Source organism: Oryctolagus cuniculus, chromosome 12 (genome assembly GCF_051225735.1).
Source record: "Oryctolagus cuniculus isolate XC-2025 breed Fujian yellow rabbit chromosome 12, ASM5122573v1, whole genome shotgun sequence".
Classification (NCBI taxonomy): Eukaryota; Metazoa; Chordata; class Mammalia; order Lagomorpha; family Leporidae; genus Oryctolagus; species Oryctolagus cuniculus.
Window position 1 is genome coordinate 64,747,345 of NC_142878.1, and position 26,121 is coordinate 64,773,465.

General features: G+C 55.2%; 1 protein-coding gene across 4 annotated transcripts; it reads right to left on the minus strand.

The window, feature by feature from the left end:
• Window positions 1-1,246: 1,246 nt before the first annotated feature.
• RPAP1 (RNA polymerase II associated protein 1) lies at window positions 1,247-25,088 on the minus strand. 4 transcript variants are annotated; one of them, XR_016218043.1, is made up of 25 exons: window positions 24,789-24,927; window positions 14,857-15,097; window positions 14,455-14,603; window positions 13,437-13,526; window positions 12,883-13,003; window positions 12,072-12,293; window positions 11,081-11,260; window positions 10,021-10,136; window positions 9,653-9,751; window positions 8,777-8,878; window positions 8,388-8,555; window positions 8,008-8,190; window positions 7,760-7,894; window positions 7,498-7,668; window positions 6,894-7,051; window positions 6,331-6,489; window positions 5,985-6,186; window positions 4,852-4,957; window positions 4,428-4,623; window positions 4,094-4,246; window positions 3,699-3,841; window positions 2,394-3,150; window positions 2,040-2,216; window positions 1,833-1,892; window positions 1,247-1,716 (listed from the first exon to the last, which is right to left on the minus strand). XR_016218043.1 is itself a non-coding variant. In XM_008269166.5 (25 exons), the coding sequence occupies exons 2-25, from the start codon at window positions 15,035-15,037 to the stop codon at window positions 1,567-1,569; spliced, it is 4,182 nt and encodes a 1,393-aa protein (XP_008267388.3). In that variant the 5' UTR covers window positions 15,038-15,097; window positions 24,789-24,927; the 3' UTR covers window positions 1,247-1,566. The 4 variants fall into 4 exon arrangements, 3 of the variants coding, with proteins under 3 accessions (XP_008267388.3, XP_051678459.3, XP_089166241.1); XM_008269166.5 differs by having other exon boundaries at window positions 4,852-4,961; XM_051822499.3 differs by having other exon boundaries at window positions 4,852-4,961; window positions 24,690-24,821.
• Window positions 25,089-26,121: the final 1,033 nt, after the last annotated feature.

The window sequence follows — 26,121 nt, forward strand, 5'->3', positions numbered from 1 at the left end:
AGATGGAACACTGGGTTTTGCAAAACTCTGATACCCATGTGCCGATGTGCTCTGTAGAAAGCCTTCTACAAGGTCACAGAATTGACTTCATAAGGCCTCCATCTATGGCTGGTCCTGGAGAATGGAATCAGCTTCACCTGAGAACCTGTTAGAAATGCAAATTCCCCACTTTCACCCCAGATCTACTGAACCCGAACCTCTGTGGCAGCACTCAGCAATGTTTGTTTTTCAGATGTATTTATTGGAAAGGCAGAGTGAGACATATACATACACACAAAGAGAGAGGGAGAGATGGAGGGAGGGAGAGAGAGAGGGAAAATCTTCCATCCACTGCTTCACTCCCCCAAATGGCTGCAACGGCCAGGACTGGGCCGAGCTGAGTCAAGAACCAGGAACTCCATCCCATTTTCCCAGTGGGTCGCAGGAGCTCAAGGATCTGAGCTATCATCGGCTACTTCTCAAGCACATCTGCAGGAAGCTGGATTGGAAGTGGAGTAGGGGTTGGCATCCTGGCACTTTTGCAGGCTGCAGGCATCCCAAGTGGCTTTACACAGGGCAGCACAACGCCTGTTGTAACGACTGGTTCTTAACATGGTGGTTTGTGACAGGTAAATTTGAGAACCATTGCTATTTGCAAATACAGTACGTACAAGGTTAATGAAACCTGTTGGACCATTTTGTGTTCAGCAGTTCCATATATGGGGAGGGGTTCTTTCTACCTACTGACAGGATGAGTTAAGGCACATTACACTCACTCTGGTGACCTGCTAACAGTTATAAGTAATCCACACAGCAAACAACATCAGAAAGCCTAAGTGCTAGAATTCAGAGAAAAGAACCACATAGAAACCACCAGAATAAAGAGGAGTGTCTGAGTGTATGCTTCATCTACCCCTCCCCCATTCTGGCCCACCACCCAGAAAGTTCCCGGTGCAAATGCTGATGCCGGCAGCCACTGCCCCAGTCTTTGTGGCTTCATGTCTCAGGATAGCAGCAGGCACACACAGGGGGCCATCAGAGTAGATGCTGAGCTCACTAAGGACACCTATCCTAGTGGAATGCTGAGTTCCAGAGGGACCCTCATTCCCAAGAGTATTCAGGTACACTGGGGCCCACAGGCTGTTGCCCCCTCCCACTCAGGATTCCCCCCAAACCCCTCCCCCAACAGTCCTGATCCTCCCTGGGGTTAGCCCACCCCTTCATACCAACCCTGGACTAGCATGACAGAAATCAGTTGCAATCCCATTCTAAGGAGGTTTTCAAAACCTTTATTTCAACGCACAGGAACAGTGTCCATATGCTCTGGCCCCGGGGGGAGACTGGGGCAGGTGCGGAGAGGCGCACGCACCCTGTCCTGTCTCCAGAGGGAGAAAACGCCTGAGGCACCCTTCACTCCCCACACACCCCCTCAGAAGCTGCAGCTCCAGCAGGTGTCAGGAGTGGCCTGGCTCCCACTGGTTCCAGCAACGTGTTTCCAGGAAGGCTTGCTCCTTTGCCGCCTGGCCAGGTGTCTGCTGGTGAACCCAGGGGAACGTGGTGTCCATCTCTCCACCCATAGCCACTACACTAGGTCTCGCGCGCCCCACTGTGGAGCCCCCCTGAGGTCAGTCTCTGCAGGTACTGCTGCCGCAACGGGGGCAGCTGGGAATACAGCTGGAAGCCTTCTGGGAGGGCGGAGTCGGGAAGCTTATAGTGGAGGAGGTGCTGTCGGAGACCCTGTGGAGAGGGAACAGACTTTATGAAGCGGGCAGTGACACCCTGCTAAGGTCTCTGTCCCCCACAGCCCAACCACCTCCTACCCTAGCACCGCCCCTCCCCCCCCCTCTACTCACCTCTTCTGCCAGCAGCCACGTTTTCTGCAGCATGCTCCGGCGGGCAGCCTTTACCTCGTCCTAGACACGAAACAGGCAAAGGTGGCCCTGAGCCAAGGGCTGGCATCCACCACTTGCCCGCGTCACCCCCAGCTCCCACCTAGCTGGCCTGGAGCCAGCCCAATCGCTGGCTCCTTTTGTTACTCTGAAAATGGGGACGTAACTTACTGAGCTCTTTGGGTCCTGGGAGAAGATGAAGCTGTTAACGTGAGCCACAGCCACGGCATAGAGCACTGGGCACCAGTGTGGGCGGAGCGCACCTGTGACCAGGGCCCGGAAGTAGAGCTGGAGGAGGGCCAGGTTGTCTTCAGGAGGTCCCGTGTAGCACTCCAGGGACACAGGCAGCTGTGGTGGGGGGAGAGGCGTGCGAATGGGACGGCGTACCACCCGGCAACATGACGGGGGATCCACAGTCACAAACACCAGACCAGGAGGGCAGAGGGCAAATACTGGACAGATATTCACCCTCCTCTGGCCCAGTGCAGAGTGCCCCTGATGGGCGCTGGTGGACTGAGAAAGTACCTGGGTCAGAGGCAGGCTCAGCGCTCGCAGGGCTCCCACATGTTCCCCAAAGAGGGCGAGGCGCAAGGTGACACTGAACCGACGCTGCAAGGGAAGGAGGACCAGAGCCCCGAAGAGGTGGTCCCCAAAGGAGACAGCCTCAAAATGTTCCAGGAAGCTGGCGTAGAGGTCAGGAAAAGACGTCAGACCAGGAAGTGGGCAGTCCAGGTTGAGGCTTGGCAAGACTTGCGGGTGACAGAGCCGGGCCAGGAGGGCTGCTACCAGATGCTGCACCGGGGTCTCCCGGAACAGCTCGCTGTCCACCAGGAACACACACATCAGCCTCGCCAGGCGGGCGGCGGGAGGCACGGCACAGAGGGCCTGGGGGCGCCAGCTCTCCAGAACCAGCACCCACTGCAGGACACGCACGGCTGTGGCCACAGTGTCAGTGGGAGGGAGCTGGGAGGGGGAGTCAGCAGCTTGGTGGTAGAGATGGATCAGTGGCAGGAAGGGCCAGTCGGTGGGCAGAAGTGGCTCCTTAGGCACAGGCAGCAGCAGGCTTGGGAGCCGCTGGAGCTCTCCGCGGTACAAGGCCTGGGAGGCCAGCAGGCTGGCTCGGGCCGGCGAGCAGTGGGTCAGGTAGCAGCTGCGGATGCTGGGGAGGTCTTGACAGGCCTGGGCCAGCAGAGCCCCTCGCCGGCTCCGAGGATCCCCGCTGCTTGCTAAGGATAGCTGGTCAGAGAAGTCAGCTGCCTCTGGACCTCCTGCTGCGTTTTCGCTGTAACAGGACCCAAAAGCCAAGGTCGGGGGCTGGCCCCACAACACCCAGAAGGCCACGCCAGCTCTCCAGAGCTTCCCCAAGGCGCCCATGTCCAACCCTGTTCCACTCTGTTCCCCTGGCTCCTCCCACGTAGTCTGGCTAACAGGAGAATGGCCACGAGGGCCAGCTGCTGGGGGGAAGCTTACAAAAGGGCTTTGCGCCTCAGTCTCCTCACAGTAAGACTACCAGCACCTCATGGCATGGGTGAAATACTTACAAAGGGAGGACCAGACCTGGAGCAGGGACTCGGTGGCTGTTGGCGATCCCATGGGCACTGCTGGTTTCCAACACCAGTTTTTAGCCACATGGTCACACTGAAGTCTCACAGCCACACTCTGTGATGCGGTTAATCTCATCTCTCAAGTTTAGTAATGAGGAAGCGGAAGGTCAGGTTAGGCACAAGCCAGGGAAGGAAGGAAACCTAACCAAATTCAGCACTGCTTTCTTCACCACCACGCAGCTGCCTTTCTAAAAGGGCTGGACTGATGTCACGGGCCTGCACTCACGGGAGGAACTCCAGCCGGAACGCGCAGAGCAGCAGCAGCTCCTGGGCGAGGTGCTCACTTCCAGGCAGCAGCCGGCTCAGCAGGGCCAAGGCCATGCCATGATGCAGGGCGGCACTGGTGGCTGGCATGGGCTGGCACATTGCCTGTGCACAGAAAGGCAGGGAGCAGTTCAGTGTGGCGGTGGGATGTGGGGGACAGGCGAGGGGGGCAAAGCAGAGAGAGGTGAGGGAGGGAGGGGCCATGACGCAGGCTGCAGGGCGCTGGTGCGGGGTGGGGAAGGGGCAGGGTCTGGAGGACAGCAGGGGCTGCACGGGCTGGCAGCAGCAGCACAGGTTTCAGGGAAGCTGGAGGGGCTGAGGGGGTGGGGGCAGAACCCGGCAGACGGCGGAACCCACCACTTTCTGAGCCAGGGCAAGGGCCAGGTACTGCAGATGGCACTCATGGCGCAGGGCCCATGCAGAGAAGGGCGTGAGGGGTGGGGCAGCCCGAGGGGCTATGCACTGGAGGAAGTAGTTCTGGAGGCCTGGGGCAGCCAGGACAGCACCCAGCTGAGGAAAAGCCATTTTGTTCAGGTTTAGTGATTGGTTCTGAGGACTTCTGAGGCTCCCCAGGTAGCTGCCCCTCCCACCTCCCAGCCTCAGCACTGGCTGAAGCCCTCCCCCTTTCTTCCTGACTCCTGCCATCTCGTCCCCCTGCCCGGCCCTACCCAGGCATCCAGGGCTCGCCTACCTGGCCACACAGCCCCTTGTGGATCCGGGCCAGCGTATCGAGAAGGGAGAGGAGGGCAGTGAGGAACGGGAAGGGCGAGGCTGAGCCGGCCAGGCTGAGCCGGGGGCTGCCTCCCGTGCAGCCCAGTGACACAAGGCTGGGGAGAGCTTCAGGGGCCGGAGCACAGGACAGCGGGTTGCAGAGAGGGGAGCAGGGCCTGGAGGGAGAATGTTGAAGCTGAGGTCTGCCACGGGCATGGCTGTGTGCGTCGTTGCCTGCAGTCCTCAGAGCCCCCACGGCTGCTGCCTGCCAGGGCTGCTCTCAGGCTCCGACCTGCTGCACCCGGGAATGGGCCAGGGAACCGGACCAGGAGTCCCATGGGGAGACAAATGCTTCTCTTCTGCCTGTCGCCACCGCACCCCCCAGCCCCACATGTGGTACATACCCCAGCGAATCCCAAAGGCAGCCCAGGCTGGGTTGGCTCAGCAATGGCAGCAACAGCTCACGTGACAGGCGTTCCATGTCCTCAAGCCAGTCCCCTGGGCACAAGCCTGGCTGGAGGACCAAGGGGTTCACTGAACAGATGGCCCAGGACACTGGGTACGCAAGCAAACCCCACCATTCCAGGTGCCCCAAAGGTCAGCTCTGAGGAGGCTTCTCCATGCTGACCTTTTTTTAAAAAATTAATTAAAAATTTTTTTTTTCATTTGAAAGGCAGAGACAGAGACAGAGCTCTCGGATCCACTGATTCCCTCCCAAATGCCCACAACAGCCAGGACCAGGCCAAGCTGAAGCCAGGAGCCCAGAACCCAGTATGGGTCTCCCGATGACAGGGAGCTAGCCATTTAAGTCATCATTTGTTGCCTCCTCGGGTGTGCATTAGCAGGAAGCTGGAATCTGAGTGGAGCGAGGACTGGAACCCAGGCTGTCTGATATGGGATTCAGGTGTCTGATATGGGATTCAGGTGTCTTAACTACTGTGCCAATGCCCAACCCCAGGCTGAGCCTTCTGGAGGGAAAGGCACCCAGTGTCTACGGCTGTCGAGAGGCACAGTGACTGCACGAAGGCTGAGGGGTTTCTGGGCCCCAGCAACAAGGTTCCTTGGAAGCTTCAATGGCCTAGGGAGGAAGCGAGAGAACAGGTGGGAGCAAAAAGGTGCAGGGCGGGGTGGCACTGTGGCACTGTGGTTAAGCTGCTGCTTGGTACACCTGTACCTCAGGTCAGAGTCCCTGGGATGCAGTCTCACCTCTGCTTCCAATAAAGCGCCCTGTAACGCACGTGGGAGGCAGCAGATGAAGGCTCAGGTACCTGGGCCCTGCCACCCACATGGGAGACCCGGATGTTCTTGGCTCTTAGCTGTGACCTGGTCCAGCTGTGGCTGTTGTGGGCATCTGGGGAGTGAACCAGCAGCTGGAAGATCTTTCTCTGTCTTTCCTCCTTTCCCTGTCACCCAGCTCTTCAAATAGATCAATAAATCACTTTAGGAAAAGGTTGGAATGGGGAGGCAGGAGTAGAGAGGTGGAGGGAGAGGAAGCAAGTGGGAAGAATGCAGATTGAGGCAGGCAGGCAAGACTCACTTGCTGGCTCCAGGCCTGGTAGTAGGTGCCCAAGTATAGCAGGCAGGCGGCTGGCACCGGGCCCAGGGCATTCCACATCTCAGGTCTGGGCAGCAACTTCAAGGACTGCCTCAGACAGGGCTCGACAAGAGGCTGGAGCCCAGACACCTGCGTCCATGAGATGCAGGAGGAGCGCGCTGACAGGCCGGCCTCAGCAGACTCACTGCAGGAGGGTGATGGGCCGTGGTAAGGCTCTGGCTGCCTCACTCCCCCTCAACTGCAGCCACTCTGTCCTGCGGAGCAGGCCCGCTGGGCTTGGCGTGGCTGGTAAGATATCCCCGCTGGCATGCTCAGGGCTGTGACCTACCTGAGGGGCTCAGGGCGGGTGCCGGCGGCTGCCAGGGTCAGCTGGGTGAGCAGAGTGAGCAGGGAGGCTATCCGCTGCACGGCAAGGGGCGACGGGGGGTGGGCACCCAGCTCCGTGGGCACAGCCTGCAGGGCCCGCATCAGCACTGGGTAGAGCTCCCTGGTAAGGAACAGTCCCGGACCTTCACTGCACGAAGGGAGCAGGAGAGCAGACCCAAGGCCCTGCCTGCAGGAGGCGGCCCCAGGGCCAGGACATTCTCCCCAGGCTGGGCCCTGACAACAGGGAAGGAGGTGGCCCTCTGAGGCTGCCCCCCAGCCCACAGGGAACTTGGAGCTGACTTCTCCGAGGGGCCGAGGCTGCTGTGCACAGAACCCAGTGAAGCGGGTTTCCTCTGCCCCTCTCTGGCTGGTCCTGACTCCCAGCTCTGCTCTCGCCCAGCAGAATCCGCATCCCCACCCCCATTCTCTGTCTCCTGCCAAGCCGGGGGCCTCCAGCAAGGCTGAGGCAAAGGGGCAGGCCCAAAGGTGGGGTCACCGAGGGAGCCTGCCCTTGCCTCTCCTCACCTGTACAGGTCACCGCCCTGGCCGTAGGAGGCGGCCACAGCCCACAGACGCAAGGCCTCGGTGCTCAGTGTCTCGGCTTCCTCTGGGGGCAAGGCCAGCTCCTGGGGCGCCTCAGCTACGAAGCGGCACAGGCGGCTCCGGAGATCAAAGTTGTTCAACTAGGAGCAGACAGGGTGTGGGCATGAGGGGCAGCTGGGCGTCCCATGTCCACCTGGTCTCAGCTTCTCCCACCCTGTAGGTGAGCTCAACACGGAGTCCTAGCTCTGGGCAGGGGTGAAATGGCCTCATCCTCTCCTCCCACCCTCTCTTTTTAGCAAGCACTGGGGACTTTTCCTAGGGCCACTTGGATATGGGTGATGAGTTCTATCCGTAAGTGGCTCTCCTGATCTGGGGCCGGGACAGAGAACCTCCACTCCTGCCAGTCCACAGCGGGCCTACAGGGTGCACTGGGCCCCAGCTCACATGGTTCCTGCTATGTTTCTAAGCAACTAGACCAGGGAGGAGGAGGAAGAGGGTATGCGCTGGCCACCAGAGTTTGGAGGCCACACTCAGCTCCAACCCAGCCTGTGCCCGCCCCCTATCCCTCGCCTTGCGTTCTGCGCACCAGCCGGGCAGCAATGTTCCTTCCAGCCGAGGCCAGGACTCGAAGCAGTTTCATGGCCATGGCACAGGGCACCCTGTGCAGGCTAGTCGTGGGACCCACTCCCATGGGGGACCAGCTGGTGGGCAGGAACTCTCGAACTATGGTCTCTATCAGCCGAGGGCACTCTAGGACCTGTGGGAGACAGGAGGACAACCGAAGCAGGGAGGCTGAGGGTCAGGAGCAGCCCCACACTCTGCCCCTCCCCTGCTCTCTCGTCTCTCACCCTCGTGGCTGACTCCAGGGAATGCCGGGCCAGGCGGATGAGCACGGCCAGGATGTCGAGGACCACCGCAGGTCCTGGGCAGGTCACCTCCAGCACATAGCGCAGCCGAGGCAGCAGGTTGGTAGCCAGGAGCCCCTGGGGGTGAGACAAACCTGTGCCAAATGCAGCCGAGCCCCGAGCCTTGACGATGCCTCTCACCGTACATGCTGGCTCTAGGTTACAGGGTGGGAAGGCGGCGTTCCCCTTACCTTGATGACGTCATGTCGGGCCAAGTCGGGTGGGGGCCGTCTTTCTTCTTCGGGGCTCTTCCCTTTTGCTTTTTCTCCTGGCGGTTCTTGGTCCTCGTCCTCGTCCTCCTTGTCCTCCTGGCTGGGCATCAGAGGGAATACCAGTGCTCCGTGGTACCAAGAGAAAGTTTTGTCCAGGAGCTCCTGCCACAGGAAAGGAAGCAGGGATTGGGGGAGGGAAGGGGCCAAGGGTGCAGAGTGGGGGCCCCCGCTCCCAAGAGCAGAGAGGCAAGGTTCCTGGGTGTAGGGACCCTCAGGAGGAAGCAGGTGCCTGCAAAGCAGGCCCAGCATGAGGAGTGGAGACCTTGGCCCCACGAGCCCCATTCCCATCCCTGGGGCACCTCATCTCCAGGAGCAACCAGCAGAACCCGGAGAGCCCGGACAGCAGCCGCAATGACCCCATCCACTCTGTCGTCCAGGGAGAAGCGCAGCAGGAAGAGGAAACCAGCATCCAAGAGGAGGCGTAAGACGCTGCCCACGAGCTGGTCCCCAAACTCACCGGCCTGGGCCTTGGTGGCAAGAGGAGAGAACTTTGCTGAAGACGCTGAAGCTTCACGGTCTCTGCCCCAACCCCTCCACCTGCCCACTGATCATGGATGACCTGGAGTTTATCCCAGTCTGAGGCACAGTCAGCTGAGCCAGAGTGAAAAGGGGCAGGAGGTGGGGAAGTCCAAGGTCACAAGCAAGGGGAAAGGGTGAGGGGAGCTGGAGGGGCCAGCAGTGCACTCACCCTGCCGATGACCTGGGACAACACTTGCAGTGCTAGTGTTCTCTGCTGGGACACCTGGCTACGGCTCAGGTGGAACAGCTCCTGTAGAGAGTACCCTGCTCGCTGGGGCAGGGGCAAGAAGTCAGAAGAAGCCAAGACCTAGGGCAGTGCCTCAGAAGTACTCAGCAAGGTGCCATAGGAGAGATAAAGGTGACTAAGTGATTCCCGGGCCCTGCTCTCCAGGGAGCCTCAGGCTGGGACAGAAGACAGAACTGGCTCACAGGTCAGCAAGGCAGATGGAGGATGTAGCCATGGACGTATCACATGCAAGCAGAGGACAGCAGCAGGGGGCTGCACAGGGGATGTGGCCTCAGTGGACGGGTACAACTTTGGCGGCACAGCCTGCAGCAAAGGGAAAGACCTCCCGTGCAGTAGAGGTCCCTGAGCACAGGGGCCTGGAGGGAGGAGCCAGCACAGTGGTGCAGCAGGAGCAAGGAGATGCAGCTGTAGTTCCAGCAGGGCCAGACTGGAAGACTGAGGGCCAGGGCCTTATCCTGCGAGCAGAGCAGGGCAGGATGCCTTCCGAGGCAGGGCATGGCCTGAGCTGAGCCAGAGGAACTAGCCGAGCAGTCCCGTGAAGGAAGCAATGGCTGGGGCACAGTGTGGAAGGCATGGTGACTGAGCAGACACGAGTCAGCAAGGGAGCACCACAGGGAGGCGACAGAGTGGGCTGGCAAGTTTTGGCAACGACCAGAATGGGAGAGGAGAGGAAGAAAAGCAAGATTTTGAGGCTACAAAACCACATAGACAGCACGGCCATGATGGGGCACAGGGTACACAGAGGTCAGAGGCCACCAGGCAGAGGTCGTCCTCTTCCACGGGCGGCTAAGTCCTCACCTCCGCCTCCTCTCCATGGTGGTGCAGGCCCAGATGGGTGGGCAGATCCACATCAGGGGCCAGCAGCTCTCCCTGAAGACTGAACCGGGCCTGCATCCTCTGACAGGAAGAGACAAGGGACGGGGGCTGGGGCAGCGGCCCCCTCCCCGCCCCACCCTCGCCTGAATCCCAGGCCTCTCAGGGCTCAGGTGCTGAGGCTACTTCTCACTGGAAATGGGGCTCGTCTCGCCTTGGGCCAGACAGAGAGGTGGGAAAGCAGGGCCGGGGAGAGCTGTTTCTCAGGTTTAGGGCCTGAGTTCTGGGTGCAGGCGGGCTGACCACACCCACCCCGGCCACCCAGCCCTTGTGGGCCAGCTGGCCCTTCCCACCTCCTGCGTCTGCTGCCGGCGGAGTGGGGGCAGGTCCTGGGTCCAGTGGAGCTTCTCCAGCTCCACGGCGTCCATGTGCAGCCACTCTTTGTGGGGAGTCACGGGCAGGGCCAGAGCTGGGGAGGAGCAAGCACACAGCACTGCCTAAAGGACTCGCTGTTCACAGGGCGCCCCGCCATCACCCGGCAGCTGCCATGTCCTCCTCTGCCTCCGATCTGGCAGCTTCTACCACGGTGTGGCTAACCCACATGGCCAGGGGGCTGGGAGGCCTGGGAAGCAGGCATACATCTCCCATAGGGAAGCACAGCTAGTCCTGGGCTCAAGCCCCTTGCCGACTCCATGGAGGAGGAGGAGGAGAGGAGAAGGGCGTGGGGAGGAGGAACACAGGATGCATCTCTGGGAAGCAGAGCTCTCCACTCCAGCACCAACATGCGACAGGAGCAGGGGAGTGGGGACAGCGGGGCAGGGGCAGCTGAACTGCTCTGGGGGCAGCATACAGAAACTGCCCCCCAACATCCTCCTTCTTAACCCCTACTCCCACCCAACTGGCTCAGCTGGCCCAGACCTCCTCCGGGGGCAAGAGGTTCCTGGCTGCCGTAATTCAATTTCTTCTTTTGTTAATCCCTAATGAAATAATCGAGTTTCTGGGAAACGAGTGCTTTTGCTGGCCTCTCTGCGTCTGGCCCGGCATGTTCATCAGCCTCCGTCACACTCGCCCTCTCCCATCCACCTGCCTTGCCATCTTCCTCCGGCACAGAATGAAGGGGCAGAATGAGCTACGGGACGAGAGAGCCAGAGCTGGGGAAGCTACAGCAAAGGCAGGGATGGGGCTACGTGGCCATGCTGCCCTGTGGGCCCTCGCTGGGCTGGGGGAGAAGGGGCAGTAACAGGACAGAATACAGGAAGCATGTGCAGGAAGAAGACAGGCATCTAATTTGAGGCCAATTTAAAGCCAATAATGAGGATTGATGTTACAAGTCCAAGGGAAAAGAATCTTCTCTCTTCTTCCATTGGCCAGGCCTACACTTAGCCACCAAAAGATAGTCCCCCTCCTCCAAACCTGGGGCTCCTGGCTCCAGCTCGTCTTCCTTCCTGTGCTCACTGGCAGAAGGCGACACGCGGGCCTCCTCTTTGGTGACATCCACAGAGGCTCCTCCTAGCCTTTGCTCCTCGGTGGCCTTCTCTGCTGCCTGCTCACGGGTGCAACTGCGAGATCTCAAGAAAGCAACGAGGCTGGGGTCTGGAGGCACAGGTGGAGGGGGAGTGAGCGAGGCAGGTCCTCCCCAGCTCCCACAGACCCGGCACCTGCTGAACACCACCTGCCCTGGGGTGCCAAGGTCAGCAGGTGCACTTCCCAGCCCTGCCCTGGGCTGCCTGGGCTCTCCTGCAGCCCTTCAGTGACCCGGTCTTCTCACACCTGTCCCTCTACCTCCCACAGTGCCTCAGCCCAGGTTCCTGTGCCTGTCTCTGTGTCGGCTCCAGGTCACAGGTCCCAAGGAAGTGGCTATGGAGCAAATGAATGGATGTTGACTAGGGCGAGAGGAAAGGCATTTAGGGGAACAAGTTCCCCCCTCTTCTCTCAGCTCATTTACTCAGGTACCTATTATTTACTGAGTACCAAATGAGTACTGTGCTGTCACATAGTGACCCATGGTGGGGGACAGGACCGGCGTTTGCATGCACAGAAACCAGGGGGAGGTGGAGTACGGGACGGTGCCACGTAAGGAAACGCTCTGTCCTCGTACCGAGAGTGGCTGTTCTAAGGCAGAGCGCACTGTCAGGGTAGCCGTAATTCACGGCACGGCTCAGAGCAGGCCTGTGAGGCCTCACAGACCCGGCTGTGTTCCTTGGCTGGGAGCCTGGGGAGACTACCTTAGTGCTGAGCCGCAGCTTTTCCTTAAGTAGCATGAGGTGGACCCCACACCCTGCCCCCAGCGGACCAGTGTCGGGACAGAATGGAATAAGGCACAAAAGTCGCAGCACAGCGCCCGGCCCGCCCGCTGAGCCTTCCTCAAGCTGCGCAGGCCAGCTCAGCAGAGCCGGCGCCTCACCGAGCTGCGCCAGCAGCCGCTGCCGCTCCTGCACGATCTCCTCAGGAGCCATGGCTTGCAGTCGCGCTACGTTCTCTTCATGGATGGTCCAGGCTTCCTGCTCAGCCTCCTGGTCCCTGAGTCCCTTCCCAGTGACCAGGCGGGGTCCCTGGAAGCTGTGGCTGCTTCCTGGAAGCCGGCAGCCCTGGTCCCCGGGAGCGGGTGCCTCACCGGTCGCAGCCCCTGGACAGAGTGCATGATTGGTGTCACGGCCTGCCCTCCTGGCTCTCACCAGACCTCGCAGCCCCTTCTGTAAGTCTCTCAGCCCCGGAGACGGGTGCAGGGCCCTGGGCTGTCCTGGGCACAGGGCTCCAGGCACTCCGGGGGCATGGGCGGCTCTTCTACCCATCCTTCCCCTCGGACCTTCAAGAAATGGTTTCCCTCAGAAACAGCCTCGTTTCTGACCCTGCCCTTGGAGGTCTACACAGCCGGCCACACCAGGAACTTGCCCCGTCTCACCTGCAGGTTAACCTGCCCCGTGAACAGACACTTTATTTTCCGTCTTTGTTTTACAGTCTCCGCCTGACACTTCTGCCCCCTTCCCTTTCTCGCTGGGTTGCATAATGGCCCAGGCCCTTCCCTGTGCCTAAGACCCAGATGTGGGCCCCAGCACCCAACACTCAGTACTCCAGGTGGAGACACGGGATGACTTTCTCTCGTGGTAGTTCAAATGCACCTCCCATCTGAGGCCGGGGAGACACATCATCAAAAACAACTGGACAATCGTATCTTCCAGAAAGGCCAAGCCCAAGCGTCCTCAACCCCAGCTCACCCTGAGGTGGGTCCAGGTGGGACGTGACCTCCTCGACCGGGGGGACCCCGGGTGCAGACGCCCACCTCGCTGCAATCTCCTGGGCAAAGATGCTTCTCTTGCCGCCCGGCGCTGGCCTCTCCTACGGGGTACAAAACCCCAGGTTGCTGATGCGCCTTATCCCCCTCCCCTCAGCTGCTCTAAACTGAGGTCATAACAGCATAGAGCTAGAAGGGAGCTCTGCCCCACCCCGCCCCAGGGGTCACAACCCTAGTTCAGAGAAAGAGGACAGGAGCACAGGTCTTGAAATCTAACAGATGTGGCTTAAGTTCTAGCTCTTCTACCGAGAAGACGTGCTGTGCAAGCCAACCCGTGTGTCACTTTGGGACAAGCTGTTTTCTTATCTGAGCCTCCCAGAGCTGTGACGAGGACTAAGCGAAGGCATGTGTATGAAGTGCTCGGCACGGTGCTGCTTTAGAAGCAGATCTGCTTATCATGAAAGCGATCCACCTGGAGACACGCACTGTGAGACTCCTCCCACTGCGCCCCCACACCACCCTAGGTCACCTGCCTACCTGTCTCTCCTGTGAGCGATGGAATACTGGGGGGAAGGCAACACCACTGGGCACAGGCAGCTTCACAGCCACTGAACTTGTATCTCGTTCCTGTAACAACAAAACACAAGGCAGTGACAAGGTAGGGACTTGGCCAGGCTGGACGCTATCCCACCAGCCCCGGTTCTATATGGCAGGAAGCTCACTCTGTGGGGTCAGGAATCCATCTTGCTCAGGGCACAGTGACCCTGGTCCCCAGACTTAATGCATGGAGAAAAGTCACCCTTTCTTTCTTCCTTCCTTCCTTCCTTCCTTTCTTTCTTTCTTTCTTTTAACAGGCAGAGTGGACAGTGAGAGAGAGAGAGACAGAGAGAAAGGTCTTCCTTTGCCGTTGGTTCACCCCCCAGTGGCTGCTGTGGCCGGCACACCACGCTGATCCAAAGCCAAGAGCCAGGTGCTCTCCTGGTCTCCCATGCGGGTGCAGGGCCCAAGCACTTGGGCCATCCTCCACTGCACTCCCAGGCCACAGCAGAGAGCTGGCCTGGAAGAGGGGCAACCAGGACAGAATCCGGCGCCCCGACCAGGACTAGAACCTGGTATGCCGGCACCGCAGGTGGAGGATTAGCCTATTGAGCCACGGTGCCGGCCAGTCAACCTTTCTTTTAAAAATGTTTTATGAAGGCAGAAAGAGAGAAAGAGATATAAGGTTCACTCCCTATTGACTGCAAAGGCCAGGGCTGGGCCAGGTTGAAGCCAGGAACCCAGAACTCAATCCAGGTCTTTCATGTGGATAGCAGGGACCCAAGCCCTTGAGCCACCACCTGCTGCCTCCGGTGGGTGCATTAGCAGGAAAGTGAATCAAAAGTGGAGCCAGGACTCTAACCCAGACACCCTGACAGGGCATATGGGCAGCTCAAGCAGCACCTTAACCACTGAGCCAAATGCCCACCCCAAGCCCCCCTTTCTGAAGACCCCCCACTCAGAAGGCTCATCCCTGCTGCCCCAGGCCACCTCGCCCCCTCAGCCAGGTGAGACGCACAATGATCTTAGTCAGGACTGCAGTGATGTGCCGATCGTGCCTGCTCAGCCTCTCCTCGGGGTCCTCTTCCACAGGCAGGGAGTGGCCGGGGCTGGGCCTGGCTCTCTTTGGGGGAGCAGGGACCAAAGCTGGAGGCAAATCCGGGAGAGCTGAAAAAGGATAACACCCAGAGGTGCGGATGGTCATGCCTTCCCAGGAAGACACTGAGAGTGAGGGGGACCAAACAAAGGCAGCCGCCATGAGGCTGTGGCTCAAGCTGTGCTGCCTCCAGGGGTCTCGGGTTCTTCATTTGTAGGATGGCGCTGCCCCAGAGGCTATGCACCCTCTCCAGTAATGAGGGGAAGGCCCCTTCATGGCTGCTCCTGCTCCTCCTCTGCCCCGCCCTGCCCCGCAGGTACTCACTGTCCAGCGTCACCACATCCCGAGCGTCCTGCAGCTGCGGCTGGTCCCGGCTGGCATCGCCACCTCGCCGACTTCCTTTCTTCACCAGTTGTACCGCTGGGGCTGTGCCAGCGGCGAGAAACTGGCTCTGGAAGCGCAGCAGGTCCACCTCGGACTCCCCAGGCTTGGGTCTCGACAGCATCTTGCCGCTCCCGCTGCCTCCCTTGCACGGCTTCCAAGGGGGCCTCCCTCTCACTCACCCCTAGGAGCAGTGAAGAGAGTGGGCCTTCGGGGGACTAAACCCGAGCCTCTGAACTCACCCCTCCTCCATCCCGCCTCAGCGCCACTCCCTCCCTCTTCAGCCCTCTCTGATGTCACCAGCCAGGCAACAGTATTTACAGCCAGCTCAGGCTGTTTACAATCTGTGGGTGACAAAACTCTGGAAACAAACCAGCAGGAGAGCTGAGGCAGATGCCATCAGGACAGGCAGGTAAGTCTGTAGGGCGGTGGAGTGGGGGGCACTCGGCGTGGAGGTTAAGACACTGGTGGGGACGCCCACATCCACACTGGAGCGCCTGGGTCTGAGTCCAGCTCTACTCCAGACTGGGTCCCTGCCTCCCGTGTGAGGGACCTGGATTGAGTTCCTGGCTCCCAGCTTCGGCCTGGGCCGCTGCACGTATTTAGAAAGTGAACCAGGGAATGAGAGCTCGCTCTGTCTATCTCTGCCTCTCAAAAACAAACGAACCAAAAACCTGCCTGTCGAATAAATCAAAGTATTCGAATTATTAAAAAACTTTGAGCTGTAAAGATCACTTGCATGTCTATATACTAGCCAAGAACAATGAGAAAATGGAATTAAGAAAATAATTTCATTACAAGACCATCAAAAAGAATAAAATACCTCAGAATAAATATAACCAAAGAGGTTTAAGACTTGTCCGCTGAAGGCCATAAAACACTGTTGAATTAAAGAGGCCTAAACAGACAGAAAGACATCCTGTGCTCACGAATTGGAAGGCTTAATATTATCAAGATGGAAACACTGTCCGATCTCCAGATTCAACGCAATGCCTTTCAAATTCCAACTGTCTGTTTCTGCAGAAACTGACTATTTGATCCTAAAACTCATATGGCAATACAAGGGACTCAACTAGCCAAAAATATCCTGACAAGGTTGGAGGCCACATACTTTCCAATTTCAAATACAAAGCTATTGGCATCAAGACAGTACTGACATAAAGACATACAGAAGGAATTGAGAGTCCAGAATAACTTCACAGATCTATGGTTAACAGATTTCCAACAATAATAAGATTGTCAAATTGGGAGGCCAGTGCTTTGACAAAGCGGGTTAAAGCCCCAGCCTGTAGCACCAGCATCCCATATGGGCGTCAGTTCGAATCCCAGCTGCTCCACTTCTGATCCTGCTCCCTGCTAATGGCCTATGACGCAGCAGAGGATGGCCCAAGTCTTTGGGCCCCTGCACCCATATGGGAGACCCAAAAGAAGCCCTTGGCTCCTGGCTTCAGATCAGCTCAGCTCCAGTGGCTGCGGCCATCTGGGGAGTGAACCAGCAGGTGCAAGACCTTTCCTCTCTGTCTCTACATATCTCTGTCTTTCTTTAAAAGAAAAAAAATTTTTCAAATGAGGAAGAACAGTACAGGTTGAATGTCTCCTATCTGAAATGGCTGGGATCTGAAGTAAATCATATTTTGGAGTTTTTTTTGGATTTTGGAATATTTGCAAATACTTAACCTGGCTGAGTACATTGATGTTCAAAAAATGTTGGAATTTGGGCAAGTATTTGGCCTGGTGGTTAACGCAATGATCAGGATACCTGCATCCCACATCTGAGTGTCTGAATTAGATGGCTGGCTCCACTCCTGACTCCAGCTTCCTGCTAATGCAGACCCTGGGAGCTGACAGTGATCACTGAAGTAATTAGATTCCTGCCACCCACGTGGGCGTTCTGGTATGGGTTCCTGGCTCCTGGTTTCTGCCCTGGCCCAGACTGCTGTCAGCAGTTGGGGAATGAATCAGCAGAGAAGAGCTCTGCATCTCTCTGCCTCTCAAATAAAAAAAAAAAAAAAAAAAAAAAAAAAAAAAAAAAAGTTTCAGATTTTGAAGGTTTTCAGACTTCAGATCGTCAGATTAGGGACACTCAGACAACTGGACAACCATATGCAAAAGGATGGTCCCTCACCTCATATCATATACAAAAACAAATCCAAAATGAATCAAAGACCTAAACATAAAAGCTAAAATTACAAAACTCTGTGACCTCAGATTAGGCAACAGCTTCTTAAATACAGCACCATGGGGCTGGTACTGTGGCACAGGTAATCCTCTGCCTTTGGCAACGGCATCCCATATGGGTGCAAGTTCTAGTCCCAGCTGCCCCACTTCCAGTCCAGCTCTCTGCCATGGCCTGGGAAGGCAGCAGAAGATGGCTCAAGTGCTTGGGCCCCTGCATCTTCATGGGAGACCAGGAAGAAGCTCCTAGCTCTGGATTGGTGCAGTTCAGGCCGTTGTGGCCATCTGGGGAGTGAACCAGCAGAAGGAAGACCTTTCTCTCTGTCTCTCCCTCTCACTGTCTGTAACTACCTCTCAAATAAATAAATAAAATCTTAAAAAAAAAAAAAAGCACCAAATGCAACCAAAGAAAAGACAGATAAATTAGACTTCATCAAAGTTATACTTTTGTATATCAAAGATCATTACCAACAAAGTGAAAAAATAACTTGGAGAATGGGAGAAAATATGTGCAAATCATATAACTGAGAAAGGGCCGTATCCAGAATATACAGAGAACTTCTACAACTCAAAAATTAAAGACAACTCAATTAAAAAATGGGCAAAGGATCTGAATGGATATTTCACCAAGGAAGATACATGAATGGCCAACAAGGACATGCAAAGATTCCATATTCATCTTTAGTCATTACAGAAATGGTGTAGTGGTTAAGATGCTGCTTGGGAAGCCAACACCCCATACTGGAAATGGAGTGCCTGGGTTCAAGTCCTGGCTCCGCTTCTGATTCCACCTTCCTGCTGATGTGTACCCTGGAAGGAAGCAGGTGACAGTCCTTGCCACCTAGATGGGGGGCCCTGATTGAGTTCCAGGCTCCTGGCTCTGGCTTGGCCCAGTTCCAGCTGTTGTGGGCATTTGGGAAGTGAACCAGTAGATGAAAGGTATTTCTTTCTTTCTAGGTTACTCTGTCTTTCAAAGAAACAAGTCTTTTTAAAACAGGGTGGGGAGGGGAGAGATGACAAGTGTTGACTGAGGTATGGAGAAAATGGCTCCCTCACACAATCCTGGTGGGAATGTAAAATGGCACAGCTGCTAGGGAAAAACAGCTTGGCATTCCCTCAAAAAGCTAAACACAGACCTACCATATGATCCAGCAATTCAACTTCTAGGTATATACCGACACAAACAAAAACATATGCTAACCAAAAATATGTACCTAAATGTTCCGAACAGCATTATTCATAACAGCCGAGGTTGAAACAATACGAAGGTTCATCAAACTGACCAACAAACGAAGAGTAGTATATCCAGGTAAAGGGATAGTGTTGGGAGATACAAGGTATAACATGCATGGATCTTGTAAACATTATGCTAAGTGAAAGAAGCCAGTCATAAAGGGCCTTATCATGTATGGCTCCTTTCATACGAACTGTCCAGAACAGACAAACCCACAGACTGAAGACACAGCAGTGCTTGCCCGGGGTGGGAGTTACAGGGGAGAGGCGATTGACTGCTAAGGCATGTGAGGCTCCTTTTGGGGATACCCAAAATATTCTAGATAGTGACATTGGCTGCAACATGGTGAATGTACTCAAAAGCATTCAATCATTTAGCTCAAAAATCATGGCATGTGAATTAGATCTCAATTAAAACACAAAACAAATTCGGGCTGGCCAAGCAAAATAGGTCTGCAAGCCATCCGACTAGTCTGCAGCTCCTGAGCTAGATGCTAACAAGAAAATTCTCCTTGTCATTATTCTAACTCTGGCTGCCCCATACTGAGCACTTGGGCCACACACTGTTTGCAGTACTTTTGCTATATTCATGCATTTGATCCTCGTGGCAACCACAGGAGGCAGGCCCGGTTTATCACTCATGGTTGACAGGTGAGCAGAGGGGCTGCTGAGCAGCTCAGTCATTGGCCCAAGTCTGAGTCAGTAAGCCGCAGGACTGGGATTTGGCATGCAGGGTCAGTGTGGATGCTCAGCCACTTTTCCACTGCCCAGGGCTGTGTGCTGCTGCAGGGTCCTGAAGTCTGCACCAGTGGGAGACACAGGCTGATATGGCTCCCCGAGGAACAAAAGCCAGAACTGCACTGGGGCTTCTCAGCAGGGATTACTGACTTTGGGGGCAGATAAGTCTATTTGAAGATTTATTTATCTGAAAGACACAATGACAGAGGTGGGTAGTGGAAAGAGATCTTCCATCCACTGGTTCACTCCCCAGTGACCAGATTGAAGCCAGGAGCCAGAAGCTTTATCCAGGTCTCCCACGTGGGTGCAGGGGCCCAAGCACTTGGGCCATCTTCTGCTGTTTTCCCAGGCACATCAGCAGGGAGCTGGATTGGAAGTGGAGCAGCCAGGACTTGAACAGGCTATTACGCCACAACACCGGCCCCTCCCTCCCTCCCTTCATCCACTTCTAAGCATGATCAGAGCTAATAACTAGATCAGTACTGGAAACACCCCTCTCCCCCATTAACATATGGTGTATGGGGGGGGGGGAGTACAAGGTGGTAAAATGGGTAGATACCGCCAAACAATCACACTAGAGTGTGACTTTAAGAATATTATCAAAGGGCCAGCGCTGTGGTGCAGTGGGTTAACGCCCTGGCCTGAAGCACTGGCATCCCATATGGGCACCGGTTCAAGACCTGGCTGTTCCACTTCCAATTCAGCTCTCTGCTGTGGCCTGGGAAAGCAGTGGAGGATGGCCTAACTGCTTGGGCCCCTGCACCCGCAAGGAGACCTGGAAGAAGCTCCTGGCTTCGGATCGGCGCAGCTCCAGCCGTTGAGGTCATTTGGGGAGTGAACCATCGGTTGGAAGACCTCTCCCTCTCTGCCTCTTCTCTGATTTCAAATAAATATAAATAAATATTTTAAAAAATTAAGAATATTATCAAAAACTTTTTTGAAAGTTTACTCTGGAGAGAGGGGTGTACAAGGGGCTATAAAGACAAAGAAACTAGGGGCCAGAGTTGTTAAAGCCCTGGTCTACAGCTCTGGAATCTCATATGGGTACCAGTTCAAGTCCCAGCTGCTCCACTTCTGGTTCAGCTCCCTGCTAATGTGCCCAGGAAATCAGAAGAATATGGCCCAAGTCTTTGGGCCCTTATACTCATGTGGGGGACCTGGAAGAAGCTCCTGGCTCCTGGCTTCAGATTGGCCCAGCTCCAGCCAATGCAGCCATTTGGGGAACGAACTAGCGGATGGAAGACATCTCTCCCTCTCGCTCTCGCTCTCTCTCTCTCTGTTCTACCGCTCTTTGTAACTCTGCCTTTCAAATAAATAAAATAAATCTTAAAAAAAAAATATGGGGCTGGTGCTGTGGTGTAATGGGTAAAGCTGACGCCCGCAGTGCCAGCATCCCATAGGGGCGCTGGTTCGAGTCCTGGCTGCTCCACTTCTGATCCAGCTCTCTGCTATGGTCTGGGAAGGCAGTAGAGGATGGCTCAAGTCCTTTGGCCCCTGCACCCACGTAGGAGAGCCAGAAGAAGCTCCTGGCTCCTAGCTTTGGATCAGCACAGCTCTGGCTGTTGTGGCCAACTGGGGAGTGAACCAGTGGATGGAAGACCTCTTTCTCTGCCTCTCTGTAGCTCTGCCTTTCAAATAAATAAATAAATCTTTAAACAGATAAATAAAGACAAAGAAACAAAGGTAAAATGTCAGCCATGAGTTCTAAGGGGCTGAGTCAAAATTTTGAGTCTTTTTTTGGGAGCTCTGAGGCATTATATTGTAAAAGCGAGTACTCGGATGTATAAACAAACATGATAAAAACTCAGCATACATTTACTTCAGTTTTTAGCTCTACCTCCTAGTAAATCTTTGGCATCACTGAGTCTGAATGCTATCCAAGGAGTCCTCCTCTCTCTCTCTTTTTTTTTTTTTTTTTAAGGCATGGCCTAAGCTGCCTTCTGCCTTCATCGTTAGATATCTACCATATTAGTGGTGTTTTCTTCTCTCTCTCTTTCTGTCGCTATTATTTATTTAAAAAGGCAGAGTGAGAGTGAGAGTGAGAGAGAGAGAAATCCTACCCACTGGGTCACTCCCCAAAGTCCCCCAACACCAGGGTTGGGTCAGGCCAAAGCTAGGAGCTGGGACCTTATTTAGATCCCTCACTTGGGCAGCAGAGACTCAGCTACTCAGGCTATCAACTGCTACCTTCCAGGGTCTGTATGAGGAGAAAGCTGGAATCTGAGATACAGCTGGGGTTAGAACCCAGATACTCCAACATGGGTCCCAGGTACCCCAAGCTGGGTCTTTACTGCTGTACCAAATGTCCCCACACCTACTCCACTGCCATTTGAGTGATTTAAGAGCACAATTTGCTGATAATCATATTTTAAAAGTATTTTTATTTTTTTATTTTTTATTTTTTTTATTTTTGACAGGCAGAGTGGACAGTGAGAGAGAGAGACAGAGAGAAAGGTCTTCCTTTGCCGTTGGTTCACCCTCCAATGGCCGCCGCGGCCGGCGCGCTGCGGCCGGCGCACCGCGCTGATCCGATGGCAGGAGCCAGGAGCCAGGTGCTTTTCCTGGTCTCCCATGGGGTGCAGGGCCCAAGCACCTGGGCCATCCTCCACTGCACTCCCTGGCCACAGCAGAGGGCTGGCCTGGAAGAAGGGCAACCGGGACAGAATCCGGCGCCCCGACCGGGACTAGAACCCGGTGTGCCGGCGCCGCTAGGCGGAGGATTAGCCTAGTGAGCCGCGGCGCCGGCCTAAAAGTATTTTTAAAGATTTATTTATTTATCTCAAAATCAGAGTTACAGAGAGAGAGAGCGAGAACTTCCATCTGCTGACTTATTCCCCAGATGGCCCCAACAGTCAGCACTGGGCCAGGCTGAAGCCAAGAGCCAGGGGCTTCATCTAGATCCCCTACGTGGGTAGCAGGATTGGGGGTGGGGTGGGGGTGTTGCCCACTGCCTCTCCAGGCTACTAGGGAGCTGGACTGGAAGTGGAGCAGCCAACACTGGCCCCAGCATCTTTTATTTTTTCTTTATTGGCAATAGGGATTACACCTAGATTAACCTTATTTCTCATTTTGTCATTTCTTTCTTCATTTTTTAAGATTTATGTATTTTAACGTCAGAGTTACAGAAAAAAAGAGGCAGAGGCAGAGAGAAAGAGAGAGAAAGAGAGAGAGAGAGAGAGAGAGAGAAAAGAGAGTGATCTTTTATCTTCTGGTTCACTCCCCAAATGGCCACTACTCTCAGGGCTGGGCCAGGCCAAAGCCAGGAGCCAGGAGCTTCATCTGGGTCTCCCACATGGGTGCAGGGGCCCAAGGACTTGTGCCATCTTCTACTGCTTTCCCAGGCACATTAGCAGGGAGCTGGATCAGACGTAGAGCGGCCAGGACACGAACCAGTGCACACATGGAATGCCGACAATGCAGGCAATGGCTTTACCAGCTACACCACAGTGCCAGCCCCCAATGTTGTTATTCTGAATCCAACCCAGCTCTGTAAGAGGCATCACTGAAGGCACACTTTGGTAGACTTCAAAAAATTTGTTTTACTTGAGGTTCCACATGCTTCATGACTTGCAAAATTTAACTACCTGTGTTCCTGCGGCAGTGATGATCAATATGATTGTTGATCCACCCTTAAATAAATAAATAATTCTTTAAAGAAATAAAAAAAGACATCTGCATCCCTTATGGTTGACTCTAGACTCCAGCTTCATGCTCTTGCAGACCTTGGGAGGCAGCAATGATGGCTCAAGTAACTGGGTTCCTGCCACTCACGTGGGAGACCTGGACTGGGTTCCTGGATCCAGGCCCACAGGCATTTGGGGAGGGGACCAACAGATGGGAGTGCTCTCTCTTTCTGTCCCTCTGAATCTCATATAAATAATGATAATTTTTTTTTTTTTTTGACAGGCAGAGTGGACAGTGAGAGAGAGAGAGAGACAGAGAGAGAAAGGTCTTCCTTTTGCCGTTGGTTCACCCTCCAATGGCCGCCGCTGCAGCCGGCGCACCGCGCTGATCCGATGGCAGGAGCCAGGATCCAGGTGCTTTTCCTGGTCTCCCATGGGGTGCAGGGCCCAAGCACCTGGGCCATCCTCCACTGCACTCCCTGGCCATAGCAGAGAGCTGGCCTGGAAGAGGGGCAACCGGGACAGAATCCGGTGCCCCGACCGGGACTAGAACCCGGTGTGCCGGCGCCGCAAGGTGGAGGATTAGCCTAGTGAGCCACGGCGCCGGCCGGATAATTTTTAAAAGTTCTAATTATTTCGAAGGTAGATTTATTTTGGTGCAAAAAAATTGAAACCCACGCATCCTTTTTTCGTAACACACATTTTCTATGAGCTTTCTGAAGGGCCTTCATACATTCACAAAAGCATTACATCCCAGTGACAAACTTAATAAGATACAAAATCAGTGCTACGGGATTTCCCAAAAGTTTAAAAATAGGGCTGGCTGCTGAAGAAAAAAAATTTAGACAAGATGACAACAGAAGTGGAATAAAGACCTGTCTACAACTTTTGGCCTTCAGTGTGTCACAGATACTGTAACAATGAGATATATTTGTAGAGTGACAGCAAAGAACACATGTAGGTGTGCCCCTTCCTGGATGAGTCCTAAACCATATGGAGACTGACCACCTGTATTTAAATCCAGGCTCTGCCATTTACTACCTGTGAGCTTAAACAAGGCACCTGACTCCAGTTCCTGTGCCTGTTTCCTCATCTGCAGCATACAGGCAACTGTACCCAGTTCAGGAATGACCTATTTATAAAGTAATTAGAACAGTCTCACACGTGGTAAGTACACAATACCGGTTGTGACTGTCATTATTTAAACAGCCAAGAGCAATTAAACCATATCCCTTTGTTGAGCAGTCTTGCCAACAAACAGGAGGAAAAAAATCTCCTACCCCAGTGCCCACTCAAATGGCGCAAAGAAAGGCTGAACTGGATGAAGGGAGAAGCCACAGCATGTGAACAATTCACTTCTGTCAGATTCCACTTCCTTATCCATGGATTTATAGGACCCAACGGTCAAGTGCAGCCCACTTCTCCACACAGCAGAGACTTAGAGCGATGACAGGCACCTGCTTTCCCAGCGCCACTGTACTTACTAGACACGAGAAATTGAGCGAGTTGTTTAAGCTATCCCAAGTCCAGCTTCCACAACCACAAAACGTGAACAATAACACGCCCTATATAACAGGAATTTTGCCAGCATTTTAGATGACCACGCACACAAAGCGCCTACCACTCAGCCTGTTACATTAATAAACCTCAGTAAAATAAGCGATTATTTTAGTTATAAGGAAAGCCATCCATGTACTTCCCCACAAACTCCAGACAGATCTGTATCGAACGAATCCATGCTGTAAGTGATAACATCTTCAAACACAGTAAGTCTGGTTCTAAGCAAAATAGCGTCAACTATGGACCCCTGGGTTTTCTCGGAATGCCGCTGGAGTCAGAGGCTCTTTCACGGCGGTTTGTCATCCTGCGGGCGGATCCTCCCGGGCTGGGACCAGCGACTGCACCCAGGGCTCTGCATAAGCCTCCCGGGCCAGCCGCCTCAGCAATCCGCACGCGGCTCCGTCCAGGGGGCGCGTGGGGGAAGGGCCGTGTGCGAGATCCACGCACCGAAGAGGTCGCAGCCGCTCCGGGCAGGCTCTGACGAGGGAACCGCTGGGTCCTGCGCCGCGCTCACCCGAGCCCAGCCCCACCAGCCCCTCTACCTACTTGCTCAGGGTCCGCCTGGGCGCCGCCATCTTGCCCCGCAGTGGCGGCGCTTCCGCCGCCGCCGCCTCTCGGCTTCCGCCCCGCAGCGCGGCGCTCTGTCTGGCGGGCTGGCTGGGAGTCCTCAGGTGTTTGCTGTTCTGCGTTGCGTGCGGCTGAGCGCCAGGCGGACCCGGCTCGCGGGGTCTGGCCGCACTCGGAATACATGTGCTTTGAGGTACAGCCGGCGCAGCTCCAAGAGCTCCTCAGACGTCCGTCCGCGCTCTCCAGCGCGCGTGCCCACGTCTAGAGCGCCTAACCCTAGCACCGATGTGACCTCTCGGTGTGTTCATGGTGACGGTGAAAAAGGCTTCACTGCCAGTGAGCACTGCGGGAATGGTGGTGGTGCGGAGAGAGACGACGGGCTCCTGCGCATCTCGCCTTTGTTCGCGCCCTAAGTGGAAATCTGTCCTCTTGTTCCTGCCATCCCACTCCCAGTCTTTCTATATCTCTTTAAATATATATATATATATATATATATATATATATATATATATATATTTGAAAGGCAGAGAGGGAGAGATCTTCCATCCACTGGTTCACTCCCCCAAGTGGTCACAGCAGCGACCACAGCTGGGCCTATCTGAAGCCAGGGGTCAGGAGCTTCTTCGGGGTCTCCCACGCAGGTGCAGGGACCCAAGCACTTGGGCCATGCTCCACTGCTTTCCCAGGCCATAGCAGAGAGCTAGATCGAAGTGGAGCAGCCGGGACTGGAACCGGTGCCCATGTGGGATCACCTCAGGTGGCGACTTTACCCGCTATGCTACAGCATCAGCCCCCCAAAGTCTTTCTTTAAAGCCTAGCTGGAGTTAGCCTCAAAACTTTTGCCGGCCATGCCCACTCTCTAAACTGTCCTTGTAGCTGCCTGGAATCTTACCACCTGCACCACTTGTGTGGCATGGGGGGAACGTGCTGCCTATTACCAAGTATTGCTGGTTACTTTTACTTATCTATTTATTTTTTAAAAAGCCTTATTTATTTGAAGGGCAGAATTACAGAGGGAAAGAGAGAGACAAAGAGATCTTCCATTCACCAGTTCACTCCCCAAATGGTCTCAAGGGCCACTTCTTGGGAGCCAGGAGCTCAGAACTCCATGGGGATCTCCCACTTGGGTGACAGGAGCCCAAGTCCTTGGACCATTTTCTGCCACTTTCCCAGACACATTATCAGAGAGCTGGATTGGAAGTGGAGCAGCCAGGACTTGAAACAGTGCCCTATGTGACGCCAGCGTCACAGGCAGCAGCTTACCCTGCTGTGCCACAATCCCGGCCCCACTCTGCCTTTGAAATAAATACAT

Bases quoted from the DNA above. Each gene is read 5' to 3' on its own strand.
- RPAP1 (XM_008269166.5), bottom strand. From the start codon at position 15,037: ATGCTGTCGAGACCCAAGCCTGGGGAGTCCGAGGTGGACCTGCTGCGC. The intron at 14,604-14,856 runs GTGAGTACCTGC...ATCCTTTTTCAG, and splicing joins GGATGTGGTGACGCTGGACA to CTCTCCCGGATTTGCCTCCA. The intron at 7,669-7,759 runs GTGAGAGACGAG...TGTCTCCCACAG, and splicing joins CCCTGGAGTCAGCCACGAGG to GTCCTAGAGTGCCCTCGGCT.